The sequence below is a fragment of the Protopterus annectens genome, chromosome 1.part1, assembly GCF_019279795.1.
Source record: "Protopterus annectens isolate FY-2018-M chromosome 1.part1, PAN1.0, whole genome shotgun sequence".
NCBI lineage: Eukaryota > Metazoa > Chordata > Ceratodontiformes > Protopteridae > Protopterus > Protopterus annectens.
In genome coordinates this window covers 1,242,688,401-1,242,711,963 of record NC_056726.1, presented here as the reverse complement: position 1 = coordinate 1,242,711,963, position 23,563 = coordinate 1,242,688,401, and the positions used below count along the sequence as shown (strand labels likewise).

The window sequence follows — 23,563 nt, the reverse complement described above, 5'->3', positions numbered from 1 at the left end:
GTATGAGGGGAAGGGTGCCTAGGGATACCATCCCAGTGAGGTGTGCACACCACTTAGCATGTAAATTACATTAGAGGCAATGCAATTAAGGTGCACTTTATGTTGAATATGAGTGCAAGGACCATACCCTCTCAACCTCTTAGAGCAAGAAATCTGGACAAAGCTATAAATAAAAGTGGGACAAAGGCCCAAAAATAGGGATGATTTTTAAATATTGCTCTTACAAACTTAGAAAGTTGATAGAATAAAAGGTTTTGAATTAGCCTAGATTGTTTGAAGGATATACAGTCTGAAACTCAAATGTCTGTCATTATTTTCTAACTTCAGTTTTAATGATTTGCAACTAATTTGCCAGAAAACCACAATTTTATGAAAAATGGATCAAAAGTATGAGGCAAAATATCTGGACATTCTGCGAAAATCTGTACAGTTGAGAGGTATGCCAATGACATACTTTCTGTCAGGATGTATTTTCCATGGTTACATGATGATTTGCTCTATAGCAGTGTGATATGAACAGCAACAAAGGTGAGGTGGGGGACAACCTACAACCTGTAGAAAGGTGAAGACTACCTAAACAGACTGAAGGGAAGGAGAAAAGTTAGCAGTAATACAAAATTAGCGAAGCAATATCTAATCAGCACACCACTTACAAAATACGTTTCAATGCATTCCAGTGAATAAAAGAAAGTATACCAAAAATGCAGAAACTGCAGAAAATCCAAATATGTTATGAGAAATATGTTAGTACATGACAAATGTAAGAACAGAATATTTTACATTACAGTCCCAGTGAAACATGAGATAATTCATGCAAGAGATGTGATGCAGCAGTTCAAACATTTAACAGCTACAGCACAGCAATGTAAGTTATTGCTGTGCTTTCAATAAAAATTGCCCTTAGATCAACACACTTTCACAACACAGTATACCAGTTAATAGCCTTATAACCTTTGTGTTCAACTGTCCTTGGTCAAAGCAAATGGATTGTCCAATGTTTTATAGCTTAAGTGAACCAGTGAGGAACAAAGTCAGTTGCACAACTGCATCCACTTTCTAGCATAAAATGAGATATGTAGTAGCTCTAGCTCAAGGAGATGACCTTGTACTACTAACAGTGCATGTAGCCTCTATAAAAAGGAGTGAGTAACCAATGCTTGTCAGTGTGTAACTAGTACAACTTGTTCGCTATTACATACAACAGTCCTGCTTCATTCCTGCTTCATTCTACAGTGACTAGCATTGGTTAAAAGTTTACTCAAAGTGTGTACATTCATTACAAGAGTATCACACACAGCTGGTCTAAACTTATGTGGTAGGCACACAGCTCATGGAATGGGAGGGTACTCGTTAAATGTTCGAACATCCAAAATGGCGAACATTACATGGTCGAGACCAAATGTTCGACATTTGGATGTTTGAACATAAAAAAAAAAAAAAAAAAAAAAAACACTAATGGTGTAGGCAGGGGGGCAAGCCCCCCCTGCACCCCCCATGTGGGGGGGCTGTGCCCCCCCTCTTAAATATACCAACTCCAAGACCGCACTTCAGTACAGAAAAGGGAAATTCTCCCTATCTGCACTGTACGATGCTGTTGAAAGTCTATCTTCGAGCACTCATAATTTCCAACATTTGGTCTCAACCATGTAACGTTCGAAATTATGAGCATTCGAAGATTTGGCAGGTACCCGAATGGGAGAGGGGACTGTTGCAGCAGGACAGTATTTTCAAAATGGTGCCAGCTGGACAGCCAAAACTTTAATAGAATCTTTACGAAAGTTGTAATCACTAGTGTGGTGAGACTAGGAGCTACCTGTGAGAGGGAAACGTTGTATTTCAAAATATAAAGAGCACCTGTTCAAAGAGAGATACTGCAACTACAAAAACAATCCGAAACCCTACAAAATATTGGAGATCAATTAGGGTTCACTTTAAAGAGGTTTCTTGTGGAGGAAAAAAGCAAGAACTGTAAGTAAAAAAGCCAAACTACATCAGAATGGGTAATGCCTAGTAAAAGCACTTATATATTTGCATTGCCTACATGGGAAGAAATAAGTGAAACAACATAAGGCAGTCTAATGCCAATTTTCCCTGCGTTACTGTGCAAGTTGCAAGTTCAAGGGAGGCAGCTAGGTTTCGTGGGATGAGGGGAAGGGTAACCCAGGGATACCATCCCAGCGACATAAATTACACTACAGGCAATTCAATTAAGGTATACTTTATGATGAATATGAGTGCAAGGATGTACTTTTTGTCAGGATGTACTTTCCACGTTTAGATAGCGACTCACTCTACAGGAGTGTGATATGAACAGCAACAAATGCGAGGTGGGGGACAACTTGTAGAAAGGTGGAGTATATCTAAACAGTAGCTTGGCTAAACTTGCATGGCAGGCACACCTTGCATGGAATAGTAGAGGGGATTATTGCAGCAAGACAGTATTAAAAAAAAAATTTGAACAGATTCATCCAGTTTTGCCTTGGAGGATGTGGGTGTGTTACTCCCGGCTATTTTCCTGCGAGTCAGGCAGCTACTCCTAAAAAGGCAAATAGGATATATAAAGTTCTTCAGTCTTAAGTTCTTATACACCCTTCCCAAACCCGATCTAGCAGCTACAGCTTCAGTTAATCCTTTTGCTGCTAAATTCTTAATTCCACTCCTACTACTTCCCCTCATTTACTCCATCACCATTGAAGCAATTTCTTAAGGGGTCCTCCACACAAGAAGGACCCCCCCCCCCCCCCGATCTAAACTATGGACTAGAAAATTGATGTTACCACCAAATAAACAAAAAAGGAACATTCTACAATAAGTACTTGACATAATTTAATGACTTAGCACTTCTGTTCCTATTATAAGAACTTCATCAGAATAAAAAACATCCCTGTAAAATAAGCTGAAATATGCTTAAAAAGAGGTGTAACAATAAGTTACAATGCTTCAGCCTATTAGACCTTCTCTTTAAAACTGAAGCAAGAGATACAAAATCATTCAAGAGAGGAAACACTTCAGAGTTTAAAATAACTTGCCATGATAACTCCCTACAGTGTAGGGTAGTTCGCCAACCGCTCCCCTGCTGTCCTAGAATCCTTATATGAATACTTCCTTATCCATATTGTCATCCACTCCACTTACTCTTAACTGTTCTCTGTTCCTAATTTCTCAGTACCTTCATTGAAACTGCCATTTATATCACCTCTCAAACTCTCTGCATCATTCTTCCAATTATATCATTCTATTTCAAGTAATATTCCTATAGCTCTCTTCATGCAAGTGTTGTGTAGCCATACCATTCTATGTAGACAAGCATGTTCTCAAATTGTCCAGTTGTAAAACCAGAATATAGAAATATGTAAATTTATTTGCACAGATGCTTTTCCTATGTCACTTGTATTAATGTACTTGTTAATACATTTCTTATTAATGGAGCCTTCCCCATGCCATCACTGAAAATGGGTTCCATGCCCAGCCGGACTTTCTCAGCAAACAAATCCCAAATAAATAAAATAGAAATAAATAAAAATTTGCACCCCAACATTTCTAATAAAATAATCTGTACAGAATTTTTTACATCTGCCAACGCAGTTAGGGCTTAATAGTGTCAGTGTAGCAAAAGGTACCACACTCCCCTCTGGCACAGAGGGCTGTGGATTCTATTCTCACACAAGGTACATTGAGTGCTGACACTGCAATGCAGTATAAGGTGGTGCTGAACTCCTAAGTGTACTGCCCTTCTGATGAGATGTTAAATAGAGGCCCTGTCTGCATGAGTTAATGGTAGCTCAGGTGGATATAAAATCTCATGGCGTCCATCAAAAAGAGTAGACGAAACTCCCTGATGCCCTGGCCAGATTTACTCTAAAAATCCCCCTGAAAAAGGCCACCAGCCTAGTGGAACTAACCCGGTCAACAAAGAAAGGATGGTTAAATAAATGTAAAACAAAACAACTTGTTACACTCCCCAAAAAATGTTTCTCATCTGACTGTTTTGCCTAGGGGACCAACAAGACTGGAGCTGTCATGTAATCAAAGGTTATATTGTATTCCCCAGCTATAATCTAATTCTGTTCTTAAATGAAACAGACAAATGTCAGAAATAATCCTTTCTGTAGTGGAAGAAATGCCATGTTACTGGTTGTATCAAGAATGTAATTTGAGCAGATTCAGAGAGAGTCCCAGAGTTCAACAGCAGCTCTGGGTGAACAAAAGTGCAAAACACATCTCCTCTTGGCTGGGGGCCTGAATGAGGCAATGAAAGGTAGATAATAATGTCTCTGGTTCTGCTAAATGCAAATACTGGACATACATACTTTGTAAACACCTTAGTTGCAGGAAGCAATGTGGTAATGGGCACCCCACTTTGAATCTCAAATAATGTCTGTGCGACCTGGCTACAGGTACATAGAAGCAGGAGTCTAGATTTATTTTATTTTTATTTTATTTTACATTTGTTGACCGGGCTAGTCTAACTGGATGCATATCCATTTTCAGCAGAGGCCCGGGGAGATAAGCTCCACTTAAAAAGATTAAAAAAAAGATCAACATAAAATGATTAACATATAAATGCATGTACAGAAATTATTTGCAGATTATTACACAACATTTCAATAGTTGAATACAAAAATGATTACAGAACATTAGATACATTTGCTAGAAACCCTATTCTCAAGGAATTTTTTTTTTTTTTTTTTTTTTTTGTGGGTAGAATAAGGAACAGATATGGATTAGTCCATGAAAGTAAATACTGGGTCAGCAGTGATGATGATAGCAATGCCATTTTTGATTAGTCTGGGTTTGTACAGGGGCATAACCAGTGTGTTTTCAGGTAAAGTTTCAATTTTTGTTTAAATAGTGATAAAGAGGACAGTGATGTCAGTTCATTTGGAAGTTGGTTCCAGTATTTTCCAACAGCATTACAGAACAGAGAGTCACCAGGGATATTGTTGGATATACTTGTGGATACTAGTAATTTCTTGGATGAGCGTAAGGTATTAAGGTTTTTATATGGGGTAAAAAGGTTTGATAATATTGGAGTTCTAGTTGGTTGCAAGAGGGTTTTATGGGCAATGGTAAGTTGGTTATAATGGAGTTGATTTTCTAGCTCAGGCCAGCCTAGTTGTTTCAGATTAAGACAGTGGTGGGTCCTGAAAGAGGAAGATGTGGTATATTATAAGAGTTTGACAGCTTGTTGAGGTTGTTTTTAGTCAGATTTGTGTATATGGATGAAGCATAGAGGAGTGTGGAGATTAAATGGGTATGGGCAATACAAGTTCTGGCTTGTGGAGTAAAAAATGGTTTTATCCTATAAAGGGAGCCCAGTTTCCTATTTACAGTTTTTATAGTATTGTTAATGTGAGTTTCATAGGTAAGGTTATCTATTGTTATACCTAGATGTTTAGTGGTTAGGTCTGAAGATAAAATGGTACCGTTATTGGATAGGACTGAGAAGTTTATTGGGATGGACTTGCAGGTGGGTGTGAAGAGCAATAGTTTTGTCTTTTTGGGGTTGAAGAGGAGGCATTGTTGTAAAAACAGTTTTCTACTATAGTAAACATTTTCTGGGTTACGGACTGGAGTTCAGATGAGGATTTAGCTGAAGAGATGATTGTAGAATCATCTGCATATTGAATACAGGTAACTTGAGTAATTGCTAGGTGAAGGTCTTTTATATAGATTGAGAATAGGAGGGGACCAAGAATTGAGACCTGAGGGACTCCTAGTGTAACGGGGAGATGTGAAGATAGGTTATTGTCCCAAAGCACAGCTTGTTGTCTGTTGTTAAGGTACGACTGGAACCACTGAATAATCAGTGAATCTAGAGAAAGAGATCTTAGTACATTTATAAGTAAATGGTGGTTGACCATATCAAAAGCTTTGGAAAGGTCAATAGAGAGTGCTGAGGAGAGGATGTTGTTATTTTTGTTATGAGTGATACTATCAGAGAAGGATTGGAGAGCAGTGGTAGTACTATGAAATGGTCTAAAGCCATGTTGGCAATTTGCAAGTAGATTGTTTTGCAGTAAGTGATCTAGTAGTTGTTTATGGATACATCTTTCCATTATTTTAGCTAAAGGAGAAAGTAATGCTATTGGGCGGTAGTTGGAGTATTCGTTAGAATTGCCACCTTTGTGTAGGGGGATGATGTGGGAGATTTTCCAGATGGCAGGAATATTTTCTTCTTTTAAGGTTCTATTTATCAGGATTGATATTGGATAGGCTATAGCTTTGGCAGCTTTTTGGAGATATTCTGCTGGTAGTTTACCGGCTGATTGGGTTTTTGGCTTAAGTTTTTGTAGATTACAGATAAGGTTAGTTGGGACTGGTTGCCAGTGGAATATAGAGAGTGAATTTGTTGCAGAATTTGGGTGACTAGAATCCTGAGTTGTTATTTGATTGGCCAGTGATTGGATGGCCTCTGTGAAGATGGTATTAAAGGCGTTTGCTGTTTGTTTAGGATTTTTGGGGCTGGCTCCTGTAGGGGGTGGTGTAGTGGAGTGACCAGGGTGAAGAAGTTTGTTAATGCTGGCACAGAACGTTTGTGGATTCCTTTGGTTTGTTTGCTGGAGATGACAGTAAAAGTTTTTTTTGTCCAAGAGAATGTCTTTTTTTGTATCATTTTTCATTTGTTTAAATTTAAGTTGGTCTGCGGGTTGCTTAGTAGATCTCCATAGAGCCCGTAGGATTTTCTGTCTGGTTTCCTTAGTGAGCCATGGGGCTGGCTTAGACTTAGTTCTGATAGTATGCTTAGGTGCATGATAGTCTAGGATTGTTAAGAATTTTGAATTAAAGTAATTCACTGCATCGTCTAGAGGGAGGTATTTTATGGGTGTCCAATCACATGCTCTAAGTTCACTTTGGAAATAGTCAGGATTAAAGTTTTTATTGGTTCTAATTGTTCTAAGTGTGGTTGGGTTAGGAGTAGTGGTCTTATGCCTAATGATAAAAATGAGTGAATGTTCACTTACATCTGCAGGAAGGGTTCCAGCCTTATACATCTGTTGGTGATCGTTTATGAGTATCCAATCTAATATACTCTCTTTATTATTGGGTTTGTTAATTCTGGTTGGGAAGTTGATCATGTGTGAAAATCCGTCTAGGTTAATATGTGAAGTTGGCTGATTATATGTGCAGGTTTTCCAATCAATATTAAAGTCTCCTAGAATTATAGTCTCTTGAGGGAAAGATGAAGATAATCCAGCGAGGGTGTCTTCAAGGATACATGCATTATTACCAGGAGGTAGGTAGATACAGATGATGATTATTGATTTACTAGCATTGAGTTGAAGTTTGGTGGCAAGGATTTCTACATTATTATGAAGAGTTAGATGGAAGTCTAGTGTGGAGATTTGTAACCCTTTTTTAAAGAGTATAGCAACTCCCCCTCCCTTTTTGATTTTGCGGTCTGCTCTTAGGATATTGTAACAAGGTGTAAGATTTCATTATCAGTAGTTAAAGGTTTTAACCATGTTTCTGACAAAACATAGTATGTCAAAAGAGTGGACATCCAGGAGAGCATGGAGGTAGGCAACTTTGTTATTTAGGCTACGTATATTAAGGTGAGCTATAGAAAGTGAATTAGGAAGTCTAGGTGGGATAAGATTTGAGTGATTAGGGCTTTGGAGTTCAATATTATCAGAGTGTTTGGGCCAGGGTTGGGATGGATGTCACCACCGGTAAGTAGTTGAGATTTTGGACAAGGGTAGTGGAGTACATTAAGTTGGTTGAAAGGTTTTCTAGGTTTTAGATGGACATATTTAATATGGGTTAATCTGTGATACTTTGGAAGTATGTAGGTAGGTACACATGTAATATATGCGTTTGGGATGTTGTTGGTGGTATAATACTTATTTGCTTGTTAGGGTAGTAGAATTGTAAATAATTAGAGTGTTCATAGAAGGTAGGCAAGATGCAGTTAAGAAAGGTAAAAGAGTGATAATAAATAGTAGTTTAATATGTGGTGGGGAAGCTGGTGTTTGCATCTTGAGTGATTTGAGCTAGAGGTGTAGTTAGTAAGGGGAGGAGTTAGGATAAATCCAGTTAGAGAGATGTAATTGGCTTTGGTCAGGTGATTAAAGTAGGTGGAGGATATGATTCGTTTTGAGAGGGAAAGGGGTGTGGTTTGGAAGTACAAGTCTAGGTGTACTGGGGGTGGGTGGGAATTGGGGGTAGGGTACAGGAGCGGTAACCTTAGAGGCATATGGGAACAAGATAGGTACTAGGACCTACATGGTTAGCATTTTTGCTCTCAATTTTTTTTCAACTACAGAGTGAACATTATTGTCACACCACAGTAAGAGGTTCTCCAGTTTGATTCTCACCCAGGGTGCCTTCTGTGTGGAGTCTGCATGTCATCCCTATGTTCACATGGGTTTCCTCTGGGTAATCTTGTTTCCTGCCACACTCCAAAGGCATGCAGTAAGTAGACTGGACACACTAAATTGGCCATAGGTTCGATGTGTGTGGTGTGGAAAAACTACTGTAGCAGGGCTAGCCACCCGGCGGTGTAAACCTTGGATCTACATAACTGTCACTGTTGGAACTGACACTTTGACCCAATGTGCAAAAATGGAAAAAAAAAAAAAAAAGAGTTGTGGATGGAAGGATGAATTCAAGGGTCTCCACAACCCATCTTTTCCTGGTACAAGGTGTAAAGATTGGGGGGAAGATGGGTGAAGGCTGCCAGCCTAGTCAAACAGAATTTGATACATAATTCTATAATTTGTATATATAAATGTAAAATACAGGCTTGTGTTCTTAAATGAAAGAGAACACTGTAAAATGTGAACTTCAAGATTGTTGCAACATTGCCATCTGCTGTAAGGAAAACTAAGCCAGGCATTTCAAATGTTCTTTGAAGTAAAATTATCTAAATAGTGGTGCCGAAGTGGCTGGCCAACACATTCTTTCTATTATCTTAACTTAAGTATTAATTGCTAGTGTACATGTGAAATGTCTTTTAATGTTGTAGTTTCCTGAGCAGGTGTTAGATTGCTAAATAATGCAGTTTGTTGGCCTGGGAACTTCAGACTAAGTGTCAAAATGATGTAATGTGTATACCGGGAAAACCTAAGTGTCAAAATGATGTAATCTGGGAGGGCCTTAGCAGAAATGTTTGTAAGTGAGTTTAAAAACTATTGTTGAGAGAGAGACTGTAAGCATTTCGGCTTGGAGTATCAACCCTAGCACTGCTTATGCTCTATATGTATTGTAAGTAGGATTGTAGCACTGTGTTTTCTCTTAAGAATAGCTAAAGATTAGAAAGTTAGATTAAGTGTTTTTCTTTGACATCAGACCTGTCCTACTGTATTATTTTGAGTTTCTGTGTGATCTCTGAACTCTTAGATATTACTGTGGTGTAGTAGTATTGTCTTGTGTTTTAATTATTTATTATCAAATATTTTAAAAACCTTCACCTGTGGCTGGTTTGTGTAGAGATAAGTAAGCTCTAGAGTACATTGCATATTTATAGAGTTTATTGTAATAAGCCACTCTAATAAGCCTTAGTCTGAATAGTCACATTACCAATTGGATAATAATATTGCGCAGTAATAATTGGACACCCTTGTAAGGGCCTTTGGATAGCTGATAAGTATTAGCTGGTGGTGGCAGAAATTACTACCGTATAGTCTGTGTAAAGGGGCACAGCTGGAGAATCTGTGTCAGCCTCTCCCAGGACTGTCTGTGAAGTTGTATAGATACTTATCTCAAACAGTATGTGAAGTTGTATAGATACTTATCTCAAAGAGTGTGTGGTGTGTCAGCTACCTGGGCAGGGACACGAAGCACTAGTGGGACAGAGGGTACTGGAGGTTAGCTTGCCAGCTAGGCTAAGATCTGGACCCTATAGCTGTGCCAGTGGGGAGTCTTATTAGGGACCTGGAGAGCAAGGGAGCAACCAGCCCCAGACTGACTGTGATCTCTGTGTGCACTTAAGGGAAATTGTACTTTACTGTGTGTATTTGTTACCTTTCCTCTTATATGAGACGCCCATCCTGATGTTAGTGGTGAGGATTGAGGCTCCTTGATTGCTGGGCCAGGGCACAGTTGTCACACTTCTCTTACCCCTGGAGAACTCTAGCTCATTTTTCAAGTGACCCTTGATAAACGCCGCTTGAGAGGGTTAGGTCTATCTGGGTGTACCTCACCCCATTCCCTGTCTTGAGAGCCCATCTGCATTGGCATTGCTAATCCCACTGCAGTGCTGCACTGACAAATCATATGCTTGCAACCCCAGGCTCATTCTTAGCAACTTGGCATTTTGCTGACTGGCTCTGTTTAACCATATTAGGGGTTGTGATCTGTCATTACAGTGAATTTTCTTCCATACAGATAAGGCTAAAGCTTTTGCAATGCCCACACTATGGCTAGACATTCCTTTTCTACAGCTGCATAGCATTCCTCCCTGGGTTGGAGCCTATGGCTGAGATAAACCACTGGGTGCTCTTCCCCCTCTGAAGAAATCTGGCTAAGTACAGCTCCCACCCCATGGTTCGAAGCATCCACTTGCACAACAAATTCTTTGCTGTAATCTGGACTGGCTAACATAGGGTCTCCTCCCAAAGCTTCTTAAATCTTCTGAAATGCCTGCTCACATGCTGGATTCCACACTACCTTATCTGGCTTGTTCTTCCTTGTCAGGTCTGTGAGGGGAGCAGTTATGGTACTATAACTAGGGATGAACTTTCTGTAGTACCCTGCTGTCCATAAGAATGCCCTCACCTGCTTTTTGGTAACAGGTGCAGGCCATGACTGAATACCTTCCACTTTGGCAGGTTCTGGCCTTATCTTACCACTCCCCACTCTATGTCCTAGGTAGGAGACCTCTGCCATACCCACCTGACATTTGCTCAGCTTAATGGTCAACCCTGCCCTCTGTAGTCTGCCCAGCACCTCCCTGACATGCTGAAGGTACTCTGGCCAGGAATGGCTGAAATGGCAATATCATCTAGGTAAGCAAGGGCAAACACTCCTGCTCGGATATTATCCACCAGCCTCTGGAAAGTTGCTGGGGCATTCTACATCCCAAAGAGCCTCTTTGTGAATTCATACAAGCCAAAAGGAGTCACAAAGGCTGACTTCTCTCTAGCACTGGGAGTCAAGGGCACCTGCCAGTAACCCTTGGTAAGATCAATGGTTTTAAGATACTTAGCCCCACCCAGCTGCTCTAGGGCCTCATCTGTCCTAGGCATGGTGTAAGCATCTGACTCTGTGTGACTAATTTCCTGTAATCCACACAGAACCTGGTGCTACCATCCTTCTTTGGCACCAACACCACTGGTGAGGCCCAGGGACTGTTGGACTCTTGAATCACTCCTAGTTCCAACGTCTCCTGTACCTCCTCCCTCAGAGTTTGTCCGACTCTCTCAGGCACCCTATAAGGGGCCTGCCTAATAGGCCTTTGGGGACCTGTATCCACGTGGTGCTGCACCAGGTAGGTGCACCCTGGTTTCCCAATGAACATGTCCTTAAATTCCTGCAGCACTACTCAGATTTCTCGAACCTGGGTAGGAGATAGCTGCTGGAACATTGCTACCCCTTCCACTGAGGTGTCAGCCCGAACCTCACTGAGGAGATTGGCCCCCAGATCTCCCTCAGACTCCTCCTGCAATCCACTGCAAATGCTCAGCACAAGGGCCTCCCTATCATGGTAAGGTTTCATCATGCTAACATGGCACAATTTGTGCCCCTGCCATCTGCCTAGCACTTCCACCATGTAGTTAACATCACTTATCTTTCTTACCACCTTGTAGGGTCCCCTCCAAGTTGCTTGCAGCTTGTTGTGTCTGACAGGAATGAAAACCGTTCCCTACTGCCCCACAGCATAGTGTCTCACTCGAGCATTCCTGTCATACCACACCTTTTTCTGTTGCTGGGTTTCTGCCAGGTTCTCCTGGGCCAAGCCCATGTGTTCCCTGAGCCGTGTCCTGAGGTTTAGGACATATGCCTCCTTGTGAGACTCGCACTCACCTTCCCACTCATTTTGAATTAAATCTAGAGGTCCCCTCACCCTATGCCCATACAGCAACTCAAAGGGTGAAAAACCTGTGGATTCCTGGGGAACCTTTCTGTAAGCAAACAACAGATGGGGCAAATATTTGTCCCACTCCCTCAAACTGATCTGCAAAAGCACGTAGCATGGACCTGAGTTTAACCTCTCAACAAGACCATTAGTCTGGGGATGGTAGGGGGTGGGGTCTTCATGTGCTTCACCCCACAGGACTTCCGCAGACAAGCCAGCAGGTCTGACATGAAATTAGCACCTCGGTCAGTCAGTATTTCTTTTGGGAAACCTACCCTGCTGAAAATCTCTAACAAAACATTTACCACTTTCTCTGCCTCAACGGAGGACAAAGCCGCTGACTCAGGGTATCATGTAGCATAATCCACTACCACTAGGATATACTTTTTCTCTGTGGAACTTGGGGTACTCAGAAGACCCACAATATCCATAGCTACCCTCTGAAATGGCTCCTCAATCACAGGCAAAGGCATTAAAGGAGCTCTCACCTCGTCTCCTGCCTTGCCTACCTGTTAGCACTACTGACAGGTCCTGAAGTACCCTGTTACATCTCCGGAAATTCCAGGCCAATAGAAGTTTTGCATAATACGCCTCTTTGTATGTTTTGTGCCCATATGACCTGCAAAGGGAAGATCATGAGCTATGGCTAGAAGCGTCAGACGGTAGGCTCTAGGCAGATAAACCTGAGTTAGCAAGAGTGGAAACAGAGTTTGCAGGGTGAGCATCCTGAAGGTGGGGACTGGAAGGAATAGACTGAGTTGGGACTAGTCTAAAATTGGTCTCCAACGACCATCTTTCCTGGGAATTAAAAACATCCTGGAATAGAACCCTTTTCCTCTTTCCAATGAGGAACTTCTGTATGGTTCCTTGTATTTGCAGGTCTTGAATGACCAGAGGGAAAAGGTGGATCTGGTCCTTTGGGGGTTGTGGAATCCCCATGAAGGGAAGCGTGGTTTTCCAAGTCAGGTAGTAACCTCCTTGTATAATAGACGGGACCCATTTGTCTGTGGTAATGCCTGTCCACTTTGAAAGGAAATGAAAAAGGCATTGGGAAACAAGGATTTCTGAAAAAGTTCCCAAGTGGTCACAGACTACATGACTTGTCTGGAAAGGGGACTTTTGAGCAGAGGATGGCTGAGACCTAGGATGGGTCTGCCTGCATGTGCACTTCTTTTGTTGTTGTGAAGGTGCATGGGTTTTCTTCCTTACAAAATTAGGTCTTGAAGGACAGTTCCTATGCAATTTAGGAACTGGTGAGAAAAAATATGCTTAAGCTCCTCGAGTTCTTTTCATTGCTCTTGAAGGGATTTGAAGAGGGCTGCAGCACTAGAATCAAATAGGGCGGTGTTGTCCAGTGCTACATCCAAAAGTTTTGCCTTGAAATCCTCAGGCAAAGGCTTCAATCTCAGCCAGGAATCTTTCTTGAGGACAGAACTAGATGCTGCTGATCTTGCAGACACCTCAGCTGCGTCACAACTGCACTTGGAGTACCTGGCAACCTGGGATGAAACAGCCAAGAGGGAAGAAAGCTGGGATTTTGCTGCAAAGTCTGGGAGATCGGTCAGCGATTTAGAGGCCTGTGAAAGTAGAGCCAGAACACACAGACATATGTATCTGACAATTAGTGGCCCTAAAAACAGAGTAGAAGAGGTGTAAACCTTTTTTCCAAGTCTCTCGATCATTTTAGTGTCCTTATCTAAGGGCAGTAGGTTGGAGGGAAGTATTTTGGTGGTCTCATCAGCAGACAGATCACAGCTGGGTCTGCAAGTGGACATTTGTACAGGTAACTGTTGTCTTCAGGAACCTTATAGAACCTGTCTGGTCTTTTAAGAACAGGAGGTTGTGAATCAGGTTTTTCTGATGCCGTAAGAAAGGCATCTTGGAAAACTGGCAAAATAGGTGAAATGGCTGAAGGAGCAGAAGAATCTATTTGTAAGAGGTCATAGTACCCCTTTTGCACTTCTGAGACCTGGGAGCTTGCCCACTTGAAGAATTCTCTCATTCTGCAGATAGTTTCTCCAAACTTAACACCCTCTTCTGGAGAATCCATGCTGTTGGAATCCATTTCAGGGGAGGAATATCCCAGAGGAGAGTCTATTTGAGTGGAGTAAGCAAGAGACTGATCTGAAGATGATTCATTTCTTCAGAGGCTTCTTGTTCAGCAGCTGTACTCCTAGGTGGAGGGGACAATGGAGATGCTGGAATAAGTGTTTGCAAAGTGGAAGGCCTAAGTGCCAGGAAAGCATTCAAAATCCTTTAAGAACCTGAGAAAAGGCTTGCCAGTCTGGGGAAGGCTCCTGACTAGGAGACATGTTTTTGTTTGTGTTTTCTCTTGAGAGGAAGGCCTACACTGGGCTGGGGTGGAAGGGTCAAAGCAGCGCTAGTCTTCAGATCGTATAAACCTATCTTAGGAGGGGCAACAAATTTTATAATACAAAATATTGGGGCTAAAGTGGAGAGAGGGAAGCAACTGGGGATTGATCAGACCTCATTACTCCATGAATTTCATAACACCTTTAATATGGACCACAGAACACTTAAATGGTTATTAAAAAAAATGGGTGATTATTTGTGAAAATCCCACTTTGAGAGAGAAGTTAGGACACCCCAGTTTTACACTTAGAAGAGATAGAAACCTGAAGGAAATTTTGGAACACACATCTAAAGAAAACATGTATGTATGTAAAAAGTATGTCGTATGAAGAAATGTGGATTCTTTTCCCAATATAAATTCATTCTAACGTGTGACAGGTTTCCTATTAAAAGGCAATGAATTCAAGTTTGGTCAAACTTTGACTGCGATTCTAGGAGGGTGGTTTATGTGACATTATATCAACAATGTCCACGTTTTTACATAGGTAAAACTGAGCGTAGGTTGAAGGAAGGAATTTACAAACACCAGTATAACATCAACAGAAGGAACCCCAACAATGCATTGGCAAGACATGGTTTGGACAACAAAAGTCACACATTTAAGTTCGTAGTTACAGAAGGATTAAAGGAGGGATTGAAAGGAGGTCCATAGGTACAGTTGTTGGAACTAAAGGAATTATACTGGCGATTGACTTTGAATGCCCATGGTTGGCCTGGCCTTAATGAGTCTTGTTCCAGTACACCCATTTTACAATTTAAAGCACTGACTAGGTAATGAAACAGAGGTAGTGGTGAATGACACAATAATATCTCTGGCCCCTTTGATACGGGATTGCACTTTAAGTACCCTTTTTATACTTTTTATATTTTAAATGCAGATCACTAAGTGAGGCACCAACCCCTATATCACTAGGTGGGTTGCAAACTAGCTCAGAGGACAGAACGCACTGTGTGAAAGTAGCTGACTCCAACTCAGACTGCCGACCAGTCACAAGTGGAGTCCCACAGGGATCGATCCTGGGTCCTCTCCTGTTTGGTATCCAAGTCCAGGCCAACACAAAGGGACACTAGCTGACAAAGTTCGCAGACTATTGCAAGTTGGGAGCCATTATTAACTTCCCAAGTGATGTTGACATCCTACAGAAAGGCCTCACTGAGACCAATGACTGGTGTCAGAACCATGGCCTTAAGCTCAATGCCAAAAAATGTGTCATCAACCCTTTGGGAAAAACCCAGTTCCCATGAACTACCACATTGATGGTAGTCCACTGAACACAGAAGGTGTTATAAGAGATCTGGGAATACAGGTTGACAGCAACCTCTCTTTTGACCACCACACTGCCACTGTGGTTAGAAAGTCCTTCTATGTGGCACATCTCAATACTAAGGGTTTTGCATTCAGGAAGAAAGAGGTCAGTGTCTCCATCTACTCTTCCTTATTTAGGCTAATCATAGAGTACAATGCCCCATTTGGCATGTACCTCACTAGACACCTGCAACAACTGGAGAGGCCACAAAAGTACCTCACAAAGAGGATCCTAGGCCTTAAACACTTGTCCTGTATGGACAGACTAAAAAAACTCCAACTATTCTCTGTCTCCCATCGCCTACTTAGAGCCGATCTCTGCTTGACTTACAAAGTCATGTCTGACCCAGCTCTGTTAGAAATGCTACATCTAAAGAAATCCCAATCCCTCCTCACCACACGCTCCAGAGACCTCAACCTCATTACCACAATCAACAGAACGTGCTGGAGGGACAGGTTCATAACCCAGAGACTTGTCCAAGCTATGGAATAGACTTCCCATACATGTCAAACAGAGCACCTGATTGGCCCTCTTCAAGAGAAATCTTGATGAGTGGATGGGAAATAGAAAATTCACCCCGGGGATCACTCCAGTGGCTCTACTCGACAGAGGCACTGGAAACTAAAGTTGGGTGGCACAATTCCAGGGTAATCCTATGGGCTAGGCTTGTAAAGGCTCCAGGGCCATTAGCCTAGTACACACCTATGAACACTAACAAGTAAAGCTGTTTATGTGAACTTTATATTTAACACACATTTTATTCCTCCTATTTAAGCTCCTTCAAAGAAATGATTATGACATACATTTTATATACTCTAACTGAATACCCCTATTGCACATTACAACTGGTTTTAACATTTTTTACCACCTCACTGCATGCACTGAATGTTGGGTTATTTTTAGGTACTAAGTTTTTGGAGTGATTTTTTATGTATACAATTTTAACATAGTTATGTTTTACATGGTCAAAGGATTAGACATTTCTCATTTCATTGTGATTTATTTTGTATTTAAAGTTTTTCACAGAAACTAATATATATAAAAAAACAACCTGTTTCATACAAAAAGTTTACAGTTTTTTCACTGGCTTGGAAGATTATGCACTGTCAAGATGAAATGCACTTAAACCTTCCAAACACTAGATGGCATTGTGATACTTTGCATAGGAATGGTTATACACACTCCCTCTTGAAACATCAAAGGAAGTGTTCTCATTGCTCATGGATGTATGTATAAAAGTTCTGTAACTTGTTTTTATATTCTGATGAAGTTCTGATAAGGGATGAAAGCCCTTAATATATATGTAATTTTTTGTTTTGGTTTTAAGTAGTTTACCAAATAAAACAATTTGTGCTCACGACCTTCTGCCTTGGATTTGTTTTGGTTCTAGGCTCGTGATCAGACATCGGCAAAACCTCAATGGAAAGTGCCAGAGAGGCACTCTGAGGAACAGGAACATTTGAGGAGCGAGCTACTGTTTCCCCTTACCATCAATAACAGACATCTGCGATACCTCTGCTGATGTGCTGAAGGAACCTTCCCTAGTGGCTTCTACATCAGTACCCTCCGAAGGAGGGTGGCGAAAGCCAGGGTACCTTTTTGGCAAGGCTTGTATAGGCCCTAGAGCCGAAAGCCTAGTACCCACCTATGAACCTACGTACCTCCGGGCCTTCACCGGCCTCGAGAGGGACGTCTGGGATCAGAGGTGCAGCCAAAGATTCAGGCCATACCTTTTTCACGGTTTTCTTTGGGGGCTCACCCGATGGACCTGAAGTACCCTCCATACCTAGAGCTAGTCTCTTTAGCCTCTCGTTTTCAAGATGTATTCTAAGGGTGGACAGACTGTGGAGTGTTTTAGGGATGAATGCCTGACAGATGGCACAGGCCTTGTAGTTGTGATTGGACCCCAGACAGAAAAGACATTGGCCGTGGTTGTCTTTGTGTGGAATCTAAATTCTGCAGTGGCACTTGTCCTTCTTGGATGACATTAACCTCTAACAAGCATGCAATAGTAAAAGTTGTCAAACTGGAGTGCTTTTAAAAATTCAACCAAGTAAAAACATAAAATCCACCAAACTTTAATATTCCATGGTATTACACAACAAAGCTTTGGAACACTTGCAATTACATAAAGATTTAAATACAAATCGTGATGACAATGTCAAATCAAAACACAGTCCTTAACTGAACTTCCATTCATAGTATAAAATTACTATAACACATACTTAAAACAAATAGTTAGGCATTATTTATACTTTGTTTTGTTTTTTCTTTAAACTTGGTTTGACACTGTTTGCATTTAATCTTGGTCTACTATCAACATGTTGATTGGTTACCCACTTCTGTTCAGCAATTTCAGTCTCCAATACCATGTCACCCCCCTCCCCTTTATATTATGATTTGTTTGTGTCTTTCGGCTTTTCCCGGTTAGGGGTCACCACAGTGGAACTCTGGTCCGCTAATGATTGGTAGTCGATTTTTACATGCCGAGTTACCAGCCCTGATGCACAACCTTCAACAAAAGTACGCCCATTCACGCATGTCTCCACACAGAAGATGCTCTAGCTGAGAATCGAACCGGACAGCGTCTTGCTGTGAGGCGATAACGCTACCGCAGCACCACCACCGGAATCCTTGTATAATTATAAACAAAAGTGTGTATGTTCGTGCCCCTCTTGATGTACTGGAAAATATTAGGGTTCAACCAAACACCCTAATAATGGGCGATTTCAACTATCCCAACATTAACTGGGAAAACTACTCATGTACCAACTCCTTAGCTCAACACTTTCTGGAATTCATAAACTCCAATGCCCTAGAATAACTTATCCACACCCCCACCAGGGGCAACAATATCCTAGACCTAGTCATTACCAACACGAGTGACCGGTGTTCCACACCTGAAGTCAACTCCTCATTGGTCCGATCCGACCATAAGCTTATCACCCTTGATATCCACATCTTACCCCCACCCCTCACTAAGGAAACCACAATAAAAAATTTCTCCAAAGCTAACTTCATGCTTCTTAAGACAGAAGTGGTGAACTTCATGACACCCATGCAGATGGACAATACAGTTACAACTGCTGAATCCTACACAAATGCACTCTATAAGCACTTACATGAGAGCATAGATCATGCTATCCCAAACAGAACCAAGATGCTATCCTCCAAAGAAAGGAAGCCAATCTGATGGTCCCCTGCCATAAACAAACTGTACAACAGAAGGAAGAAACTGTTGCAAAACAGAGTAAAATCCCATGAGTGGAGGATCTCCCTGGTCAGCCTCAGTAAGAAGCGGAGATCCCTTAAAAGATCCTCCAAAGCTAGCTACGAAAACAAAATCGCCACTAAATCCAAGAACAACCACAAAGCATTCTATAGCTATGTCAAGAATCTAGATGGCAACACCCACATCTATTCTGAGTTACAGCACAAAGGCACAAAAATTACAGAACCAACTGATATTGCCAATATCCTGGCAGATCGGTTCAGTGCTAACTTTATCCCCTTCTCACCCCCTAAAGGGCCAATATCTATACAGGAAGAATGCAGAATCCCTGTAATCACAACTATGCAGGTAAAAGCTGCACTCTCTAAAGCCAAAAACAGAGCATCCATGGGACCGGACAACATCCCACGCTGCGTTTTACATGAACTTCAGAACGAACTGACTCCCCACATAAGCACCATGATCAATAATAGCCTCGCATCAGGCTTTGTGCCCACTGAATGGCACACAGCAACAGTTATCCCACTCCACAAAGGGGGAGTCACCACTGATCCTGGGAACTATCGACCTATTAGCCTGACGAGCCTGGTCTGCAAGGCCATGGAACGTAACATCATGGAACTCATAAACAAAGACATTGGTAACCTCCAAACTCTGGATCCCACCCATTTTGGGATTGTGAAAGGCAGATCATGCCTTCTGAACCTGATCGACTTCTTTGAGGCAGTCACCAAAGCCGTGGATGAGGGTAAGGTGGTTCACACAGCCTAGCTTGACCTCGCCAAGGCTTTCGGCACCATCCCCCATTCTGGAATTATAGCTAAACTCACTAAACTAGGTATAAATCCCTACATCACAAGACAGGTTGCCAGCTGGCTCACTGACAGAACCCACACTGTAAAAGTTGCAGACTCCAAATATGACCTCAAAGCATTGACAAGTGGAGTACCACAGGGTTCCGTCCTGGGACCTCTCCTGTTTGGTATCTACTTCTCTGAAGTACAGGCTAACACAGAAGACCTCTGGCCAATGAAATTCGCAGATGACTGCAAACTAGGAGCCATAGTCAAGTCCCCAAATGATGTGGACATCCTACAGAAGGGCCTCACTGAGACAGATGCCTGGTGTCAGAGCCAGGGCCTCAAGCTCAATACCAAAAAGTGCAGTGTCATCCCCTTTGGTAAAAACTCTGTACCCATGAACTACAACATAGGCAGCAATCTACTTAACACCGAATGTGTGATAAGAGACCTTGGGACCCAGATGGACAGTAGTCTCTCCTTTGATAGTCACATCGCCACAGTAGTCAGGAAGTCCTTCTACGTGGCACACCATCATAAAAGGGTTCTCATCCAGGAAAAAAGAGAGGTCATTGTTCCCCTCTAGTCGTCACTCATTAGACCCATTATAGAGTACAACGCCCCTTTTGGAATGTACCTCACAAGACATCTGCAGGAGCTGGAAAGGCCACAGAAGTACCTCACAAAGAGGATTACTGGCCTCAAACAAATGCCCTATATTGACCGCCTCAAAAAGTTCCAGCTTTACTCCATAGCATATCGCCTACTCCGAGGTGATCTCTGCCTAACTTATAAAGCTATGTCAAACCCAGAGCTGTTGGACATGCTACACCTAAAGAAATCCAAATCCCTCCCAGCTACACTCTCTAGGGACCTAAACCTAGTCACCACAATAAACAGGACATGCTGGAGGGATAGATTCCTGTCCCAGAGACTTCCTATACTCTGGAGCAAGCTACCCATCTATGTCAAGTAAAGTTCTTCATTAGCACTCTTCAAGAAAAATCTTGATGAGTGGATGGGAAATAGGAAATACACCCAGGGATCACTTGTGTGTCTCAGCTCGACAGTGGCACAGGAAAATAACTTTCTTGGGTGGAGTAAGCCATGGAACCTTGCTGGTTAGGCTTACGTAGACCCTTGAGCCGATAGCCTAGTACCTACCTATGAACTTCTAATATACATTAACTAATACTTTTGTGATGATGCCTCTACATGTCTGACAAAGATTTTAAAAACTTTTCCTTTTGCTTTCTACTACTCCCTTCTACACAAGAAAAGTCACATTTTGTTTAAACTGCCAGATATAAAATAGTCTCAGAACTGCGTATTACAAAGCAGTAAAAGTAAAGTATCTCCCATTTCCTGGGTATCTAAATATGATACCCCCTGCTTACCATATTATAAAAATGTCAAATGTAGCATGGAATGGCACCTGATGCAGCCCATCTGAAGTCTCTTCCATCACATTAGACCTCATTAATGCTCGCTTAGGACTACTGATCTTCTTGCATACAAACTCGGGCATTTCTGGTAGTATTACAATCTTAACAAATCTTATTAATTTTATTTTTCTAGACACAGAGTAAAAGCAGGACTACTGCAAACCTGTGTGTAACAAATAAAAAAGCATGCACTCACTACATTTGCTTTTGTTTCAGCCCAAAGAAACCATAGCAGCAGCAGCAAACTTGCATTCCCTGGCTAAGTTCTGCCAAAGGATATTGAAGACCTGGTATATTATCTTAATTCCCCTGCCCCTGAAGGAAGTCACGCCCTCTGATCTATGGTTTATCATCTCTGTGTTGATCACCTCTCCAGTGGTCTGGGTTTTATCAGTCAATGACAGTTGGATAACTTGGGCTTTACATTGCTGGGGTGGCATGATTTAGGAAAGCACCACTTCCTTCCTTGGTCAACTGATACCTGGCTAACACCTGAAGAGCAGGCATTTTGTCATGCATAAGAGAAACAGATAAAAGTAAACAAGTCTGACTACTGGCTTGAAAAAAGAATATGAGAAGTCTTAACGGGCAAAGTATAAAGTCAGACATGCTACTAACTTTTCACGAGCTTCACATGTCTAATAGTAATTCTCTTTCCCCATGTATATACATATGCAGGAAAAATAATAAATCGGTAAACTTACCAAACTCTGACTTTAATACCCCAACAGACCTATTTCTGGCAACTTTACTCCAGGCAGGTAAAGACACAGTGCCACGAATTCCTAAAAAGAAAGGAAAAACAGCTGTTTACCACAGATTACCGCATAAAAAGTAGACCAGCCGACAGAGGTGAACATAATCAGAACATCCTGGGCTAGAACCAGGTTGATAAAATATGTATGACATTTTCAGGTAAAAATCAGGGATTAAAAACTGCTATATTATGTCCTTCTGATCAGAATGGTACATACCAAATTATAAAGGGCAGTTAGGAAGCATTACTCCCTTCCTGCAGTAGCACTCTGAGGTCCCATATCAGCCAGCAGAAAAATATATTTAGACCTCAAATGAATCTTGGTCATCAGGTTAAGTGGCTCCATAATGAAATGTCGGCACTCAAAATGCTGAGTGCAAACAATCTAAAAAAAAAAGACCAAAAACCCAGGGAAAGAGTAAAGCTCAAAGATTGCTGTTCTCCTTAACTTCCAAGCTCCCCACTCCCCCTGAACTTACATATACCAACTCAGAGACTGACATACCTCAGAGAAAAAGGGAATATTCCGGGAAATGGCCATCTCAGACTTATTATATATTAGTCCGTTCTTCATCCATTCAGTCTCTGTGTTGCAGGACTTATTATAAGCGGTCCTGACATTTCAAATGGTTACCTGTTTATGTAGCTTAACCAGTGACAGACAACAGTTTATCACAGTATGTTCAATAACTGATGGTAAAAACTGGTGTAATGCAAATATATGACTGTCAGCATCTTCAGTGATATCATCCCATTCAGCACTGACTCACAGTCTTGTGATGTTCTGCTAACAAGTCTTAAACGATCAAATTATATAGTGCCACTGGGGAAGGATGACCTGTCAAACACAAACTTATACTATAGGGAGTGAAATATATCGTCACCCATGATTCATAATTATAAGGATAAGTAGTGAAGCTGGAAGAAGCATATAAAGCAGGCTGTGCTGCAGATATGAAAGAAACCAGAAAGTATTGTCACTGTGAAGATAGATGAAGGCTGCCAGCCTAGCCAGACAGAAATTCTGTCATCTGTAAACATCAATGTAAACCACAGGCTTGTTGTCTTAAATGGTAAAAATAGCGTTACATGTGGAACTGGAAAAAATGTTACAACAGTGCACTCTACTGAGCAAGTAAAGCATGTTGTGACCCTTGGATGTTAAAACTCAGAGTCAGTAAGTCTACAGTGAGGCATCCTGCCTATTGTTTTAAGGCCAGAGTTAATGGCCAGAATTTGCATGCATAAATGTCCTTTATTGCTCTGGTTTCTGCCCAGAGGTGAAGAATGTAAATGTAGCTTCTGTTACCCTGGGAACAAGGGGAAGTGTGAAGAATGATGTAATGTGAACCAAGAATGTGATTTTAAAAACAGAGAGAATCAGAGAGCATTAAGCATTTATGTTTTTACCATCCAACTCACCAGCACTGTCTTGCTCTATATGTAAGTTTATCTTAGACTTGGGTTTTCTCTTAGAAATAGCTAGAAATTAGAAAGATTACACTAAGGTGTTCTTCTGTGATGTCAGAACCATACTACTGAATTATTTTAAGTATTTCTCTGGGATCTCTGAACTCTTGACTAGCACTGTGCAGTAAAAAGTATTGTCTTGTGTTTTGACTATTTGTTA

The 23,563-nt window shown here is 41.5% G+C and overlaps 1 protein-coding gene across 4 annotated transcripts in view; it reads right to left on the bottom strand.

Annotated features, from left to right (window-relative positions):
• Positions 1 to 23,563, bottom strand: part of LOC122809628 (gastrula zinc finger protein XlCGF26.1-like) — a 382,837-nt gene that overhangs the window by 145,057 nt on the left and 214,217 nt on the right. For all 4 annotated transcript variants that reach the window (XM_044081268.1, XM_044081285.1, XM_044081276.1 and 1 more), the window contains one exon: positions 21,881 to 21,961. In XM_044081268.1, coding sequence (XP_043937203.1) covers positions 21,881 to 21,961 — 81 coding nt within the window. The remainder of the gene's footprint in view (positions 1 to 21,880; positions 21,962 to 23,563) is intronic.